We start from the raw sequence: 6,188 nt of genomic DNA on the forward strand, positions 1-6,188 counted from the left end.
AACTACAGGCCGATCTCCAAACTCCCTTTTATTTCCAAAATATTGGAAAAGGTAGTTCTAAAACAACTTCAGGCCTTTTTAGATGCAAATGGTATTAACAGAAAGTTTCAGTCTGGTTTGAAACCTCGCCACAGCACAGAGACAGCCTTAGAGTTTTTAATGATCTTCTTTTAACCGTTGACTCTGGCTATTCCGTGGTTTCCGCTGCTTTGACACGGTTAACCACAACATTCTTCTATCAAGAGTGGAACATGTTGTTGGTCTCAAAGGTTTTATCTTGGTTTAAATCCTACCTCTCAGAGAGGTCGTTCTCTGTTGCTATGGGGCAACACTCCTCGGCCTCTGCCCCTATTTACTGTGGTGTGCCTCAAGGGTCCATGCTCGGTCCTGCTCTTTTCTTTGTACATGTTGCCGTTTGGATTAATTTAAAAAAAATATAGCATCTCCTTTCACTGTTATGCTGATGATATCCAGATTTATTCACCTTTGACATCTGATGTGTCTGCTTCTTTGCAAACTCTGTTAAACTGTCTGCATGAAGTTAAAATTTGGTTACCACATAATTTTCTTACACTGAACGAGAATAAGACTGAAATCATAGTTTTTGATAGTCACACTCCGCCAGACCAGTTAGCTGATGCCTTAGGCCAGGGGTGTCAAACTCAAATACACAGGGGGCCAAAATTCAAAACTGGAACAAAGTCGCGGGCTAACATTAATATTTATTGAAAAAAAAAATCTTCCTCCAGATATAAGAATGAATCTTTTCTTATGGACTCAAGTTTTGCTGGAAAACTGAATATGGAACAAGCAAAGCTTAATACTAAACAATATATATATTAGCTGTATAATACCAGTAGGCCAGCTCTAATAGTAATTTGGTATGGCTTCGCGGACCAAATGTAATTAGGCTGAGGGCCAAATTTGGCCCGCGGGCCAGAGTTTGACACCTATGCCTTAGGCCCTCTCGCCAGCCTCTCGCTCACTGTAAGGAACCTTGGAATGTAAATAAATTTTGATTTGATTTGCGCCTCTCTTCTGCTGCTTTAAATAAACAGAAAAGTGACCCCAAAACAAATGCTTCCCAAGAGAAAACTACAAGTCATATTGACAAAATTCTTTCACTGCGAGCGCCAGCAATGTCCAGTCTACCGAATTCTCACTTTTCATGGCTGTGGAGTTTATTAAATAGACATGTGACAGTGTAAAGACAGCCTGTACTTCTGAAACTCTGAAACTTAAACTGGAACTAAAGAAAAAGTATAATAGATATTGAAAAGATAAATACAAGTTGAATAGTTCAGTGTCTTGGCTTCGTTTTAAAGTTTGGTCACTCTAGGTCAGTGGTTCCCAATCTTTCCTTGCTAGGCCCCCCTTTGTTTTACATGAACCCCCCCGCACAAAAAAATTCTCCAACCACACACACATATTTTGTTATCAAACTCCATTGCGGTTTAATTCACACCTCAAACATTTAGTAAACAATTAAACAAATAAAAGTAAACTGCAATAAATTACAGGTAGTAATTTTACGCTGCGTCCACACCTACACGCAGCTGTTTCTATGCGTTTGGGCCTTTCGTCCACACATAAATAACATTATTGTTTACATGAGGTTCATTTCTGATAGCAGAAACGGCCCTAACCAATCTGGCGCCCTAGGCAAGATTTTAGGTGGCGCCTCCCTACATCAGCAGTGTAGTGTAATGTTGTAACAAATAATATTTCTATTAAATAAGCTTTACTTTGCATTTTAATTAACGTGGGATTATTTTTTGTATTTAGAAATAATAGTACCAACTTTTTTTCTTTTTTTTTTTTCAACATTTGTGGCACTGGCGTGGCGCCACCTGATAGCCGGCGCCCTTAGCATTTGCCTATATGGCCTATGCCACGGGCCAGCCCTGGCTGATAGAGACGAAATACTGTTAATCTGACTATCTTCAGGTTTTACATGCTTACATACACACACGCAATAACTGTCCCTTCATTTACAAAGGCAGAGGTGTCACAGTGTGATTATTTTACATGTAGCTGTTTTTTTCCTGTGTAATAATATTCAACATTGCTATCAATTTATTTTTTTCAAAAAATGCCTCTCTGTGCATAACGGTGTTCAAAAACATAAACAGCTGTAGGATCCTGTTTGTCTGTGATTTGAACCGAGGGAACAAATCGTGGCAGGATCAGCCTGATGTTATTTGTATCCAGCTGTAACTTTACTGTATAAAGAGCAAACATCTCCAACATGTCAGGAGCAGTTAGTCATTACAACAAGTGTTTGAACTAAAGATCGAGAATGTGGGATCCTGTTTGTCCGTGATTTGAAGAGCCCAGCGCTGCTCCCGACGCAGGGAAAACCAGTTCTGCAGCGGAGACCGACCTCAGCACCTGTGCAGGTGAAGCCAAAGGGAAGATTTGCTTCACCATATTTTCTAGTCTTTGGCTTAGAAGGAAGTTGGTTTAGAAACATATTCAGCGATGCTTCATCTCCTGCTTTGCGTTTGTGCGGGAGCCCCGTCAAAAACCTGTCCACGATGCTAGCAGTGTCCAAGCGTTCTTTTATTGTTTTTCTTTTCATACTGCGCCCCCTTCAACATTTTTAACTTAACAGCTTCATTTCAACTCAAAACATTCAACTATCAGCATCCAAGCTGCAGTTTCTTCAGAAAATGCATTTTCTAGTTTTAATTCTGTTATTAACCCCTGTGCCACTGTTACTATGCAGGCTTCCTTTCCACTTTGTGAAAACTGAATCGCTTCATTAAAAAATCTCAGCCTTATGAACTCTGCATTCACAGGCAGTGTTAGAGTTCAGTATGAGTACAATCAGGCCTGTTTTATGTTTTTATATTTAATTCATTGTCTTCTTATTTATCTTTATTTGTTTCTCTACAGTTTTTTCTTGTTTTTAACTGATTGTGAAGCACTTTGGTCAACTCTGTTGTTCTTAAATGTGCCATACAAATAAATTTTGAATTTGAATTTTTTTTCATAAGCTTATCAAGTAAGCTAATGAAAATGACATTGTAAATAAAAATGTCTGTTTTATTCGCTGATGTTTCCTGAACATCGACAGAATGTGGAGAACAGAACATCTGTTGTGTTTACCAACTGAAGATAAGGCAGAGATACCGCTTTGTACCACAAGATGGTGCAGTAAATCAGTGTAACAGTTCTTTAATAACAATCTGAAGTTGAGAGATGAACACATTTTGCAATAAAAGTACATTAAAAGGCAGAGTTTATAAAGTCCTCTGACCAAATTAAAGACACATACAAGTAAAAATCAAACAGACAGAATTAGGGCTGTTCGATATAACGATATATATCGGATGACGATGTAAAAACGTCGATGGTTTCATTTTACGCTATCGTTTGTTTCGTGGTTACGGTTTACGGCAATATTTGTTCATGGTTTGATGGTCACTGTAGTGGCTATATTCATTTCTTAAAGTTCTCTCTTTCTCTTATATTTAATATAACCACACTACGGGTGGACAAGCGCCTGTTTTTATGCGTTGTCGTTAGCAACAACGACGGTAACAGCATCGCGTGTCCGCTTGTTCCACATAAACCTTTCACAATAAAGCTCAAGATCCTGTTGAGACTTTTCAAAATAAACTGAATCACGTGAAAGATGCACATTATTTATGGATGAGAATTAAAAAAGAGTTGTGTAAAAATATGTTTCATATTTTAGATTCTTGGCAACAGCCACCCTTTGCTTTGATTTCTGCTTTGCACACTCTTGGCCTTGTCTCCATGAGCTCCATGAGGTCGTCTCCTGAAATGGTTTTCCAACAGTCTTGAAGGAGGTCCCAGAGATGCTGAGCGCTTGTTGGTCCTTTGCCTTCACTCTGCGGTGTGCAAAGCAAAAATGTGCTTGTATTTGCTAATTAAATGTGAAAACACTGAAGCATTCCTACAAAGTCCTATATTTGAGCGCACACTAATAAAATCCCTTCTGTGACCATCACTGCAAACAGCCAGCTGATCTACACAGCAACAGGGATCCTTGAATATCAGACGAACACAAGAACAGAAGCCTCAGTGGAGACGAAAACTAGAGACAGAAAGGAGGGAAGTTACCCAACTATCAGAACTGCAGAGAAGTGTGATGGGACGCCTAACAAGTACAACAAGCTGTACAAACCTGAGGCCTTAGAAAGACCCAGGCAGTGTCGTACTGATGTAGTTAGTCAGTTACATAATTAACCAGCCGTTAATATGAAAGTCATTGTTCAAGCTCAGCTTCTTCTAACATGAGATGATCGACTGCTTTGCTTTGGCGTGTACTCAACTGACAGTTTATTAGGAACACATGAAAAATAATGAAACAGATGTCTGTTATGAAATTCTTCATCTTCTGTTCTGAAGTTTATGGGGAGAAATTACTTTCTTTTGAGGAACCATTAATCTGTTCACCGACCTTCTAACTTTACAATCATGCTGAAGATCCTTCCTGCCCTGCTGGTTGGACTTGGTTTGGAGGTCGCTGTTTCATCGTTAACAGCAGTCAGAAGAACTGGACTGATGCTGAGGTACATCAGGAAATAACAGCAGCTGTCGCTGCATCACTGATGACATAAAGACTTTCTGTCTTTGACTCATTTTAAATGCATTCTCACACTTTTCATCTTCTGTGCACCTCATCTTCCTCCTCAGAGTTCCTGTCAGACACTCGGTGGAAATCTGGCCTCATACCACAGCACAGCTGAGTACACCTTCATCAGAGAGCTCATTCGCACAGCAGCAGGGTCATATCCAACAGCTTGGGTTGGAGGCAACGACAGAGAGACTGTAAGTGTTTCACAGATAAAGAGGATGAGCTGCAGCTGTTTCTGATATTTCATATGTTTCTCTTCATATTCATCAGTTTGATTCAAATTTTATAATTTTGTCAAATCCAGGTCTGTGTTTTGTATATAAGACTTAGTCGTGTTCTTCTTTGTGTTAACTGAGATTTGTCTTTGAGCTGCTAGTGAGTATCTGCTGGCAGCAGACATGAAGTGTAGAGGGCTCTTGTCTGCACTCTCAGCATAAATGCACCAAAGTACATCAGAACAAAGTGAACCTCAAACTTTATTTCTGTGAGGGTTCTCAGTCATCCCGGTCATCGTAGTCTAAGGAGCTTGGAAAGAAAAATGTTTGGACTTCTTTAAGTTGCTTGCTTTCAAGCATTTAAGCAACTTAAATGCTTTTCTTTCCAAGCCCCCTAGACCTCAAACTTTATTCTTTCAGGAAACTATGTGGATGTGGAGTGATGGTTCCCAGTTTGACTTCCCAAACTGGGCCAAAGGAGAGCCAAATGATTATAAAGGAAGAGAAGATTGTATGACGATAAACAATGGAGGTACAAACTGAATCTGGGTTCATTTTTGAAATCCATTTTTATTTTAATTCAAATTAAAATCATGTAATCTTAGGTCTTTAACAGAACTGTTTTTTTCTTTTACATTAGAAAAGAAGAAAACATTTACTGCACAGACCTCTGATTTTATTTCTATTCTTCTTTATTTTGAACCGTTTTTACAGGACAGGATTATGTCAACGATGCATGGTGTAACACCAACACACCTTTTGTTTGTGTCAGAGATCCGTAACTGCTTCTTCGTGTGCTGACAGATCTGTATTGATGATGTCACTTCCATCACTGCTGGTGGATGTATTGACAAATATGGTTTCATATAACATGTCAAAGAGATTGACATCCCCCAGCTTATCTCCATCCAAGAGTGAAATAACGGACAACTATCCAGCCTTTTCATGGTTAAAGTAACACAGAGTGCTATAACAATATATCTATATGTGATTCTGCTAATAGTTCATTATATATAAACTTCTAATCAAATATGAGTATAATCAATATAATATATGAGAAATGAAACTTCCGTAATGCTTGAACTTTGCCCTGGTTTGTGCTGCAGGGGCTGATCTAGAGAAATTTACTTAAGAAGGCAAAATCAAAGCCATTTCTTTTCACATATCCATCTGCATTCTGTAATATCTATTAAATATGTTTAAAATACATAAAATGGAGTAAGTATGAATTTGTTTTATATAAGCATACTCTTTAAATTTCTTATTTAACCCTATCTAACCCTATTTATCCCACATAATTAAATATTACAGTCAAATAAAACATTTTTCATGTGCTGTACAGCCTGTAAAATGAATAATTATGT

At 38.4% G+C, this 6,188-nt stretch overlaps 1 protein-coding gene across 1 annotated transcript in view; it reads left to right on the top strand.

Moving 5' to 3' along the window:
* The window catches only part of LOC102197664 (uncharacterized), a 26,029-nt gene extending 20,002 nt beyond the window's left edge, over nt 1–6,027 (top strand). The window contains exons 10-13 of the mRNA XM_005754973.2: nt 4,459–4,544; nt 4,669–4,803; nt 5,245–5,356; nt 5,539–6,027. Of these exons, the coding sequence (XP_005755030.2) occupies nt 4,459–4,544; nt 4,669–4,803; nt 5,245–5,356; nt 5,539–5,606 (401 nt within the window). The 3' untranslated portion in view covers nt 5,607–6,027. The remainder of the gene's footprint in view (nt 1–4,458; nt 4,545–4,668; nt 4,804–5,244; nt 5,357–5,538) is intronic.
* Nucleotides 6,028–6,188: the final 161 nt, after the last annotated feature.

The sequence above is a fragment of the Pundamilia nyererei genome, unplaced genomic scaffold, assembly GCF_000239375.1.
Source record: "Pundamilia nyererei isolate P.nyererei 1_Seehausen unplaced genomic scaffold, PunNye1.0 scaffold00790, whole genome shotgun sequence".
Classification (NCBI taxonomy): domain Eukaryota; kingdom Metazoa; phylum Chordata; class Actinopteri; order Cichliformes; family Cichlidae; genus Pundamilia; species Pundamilia nyererei.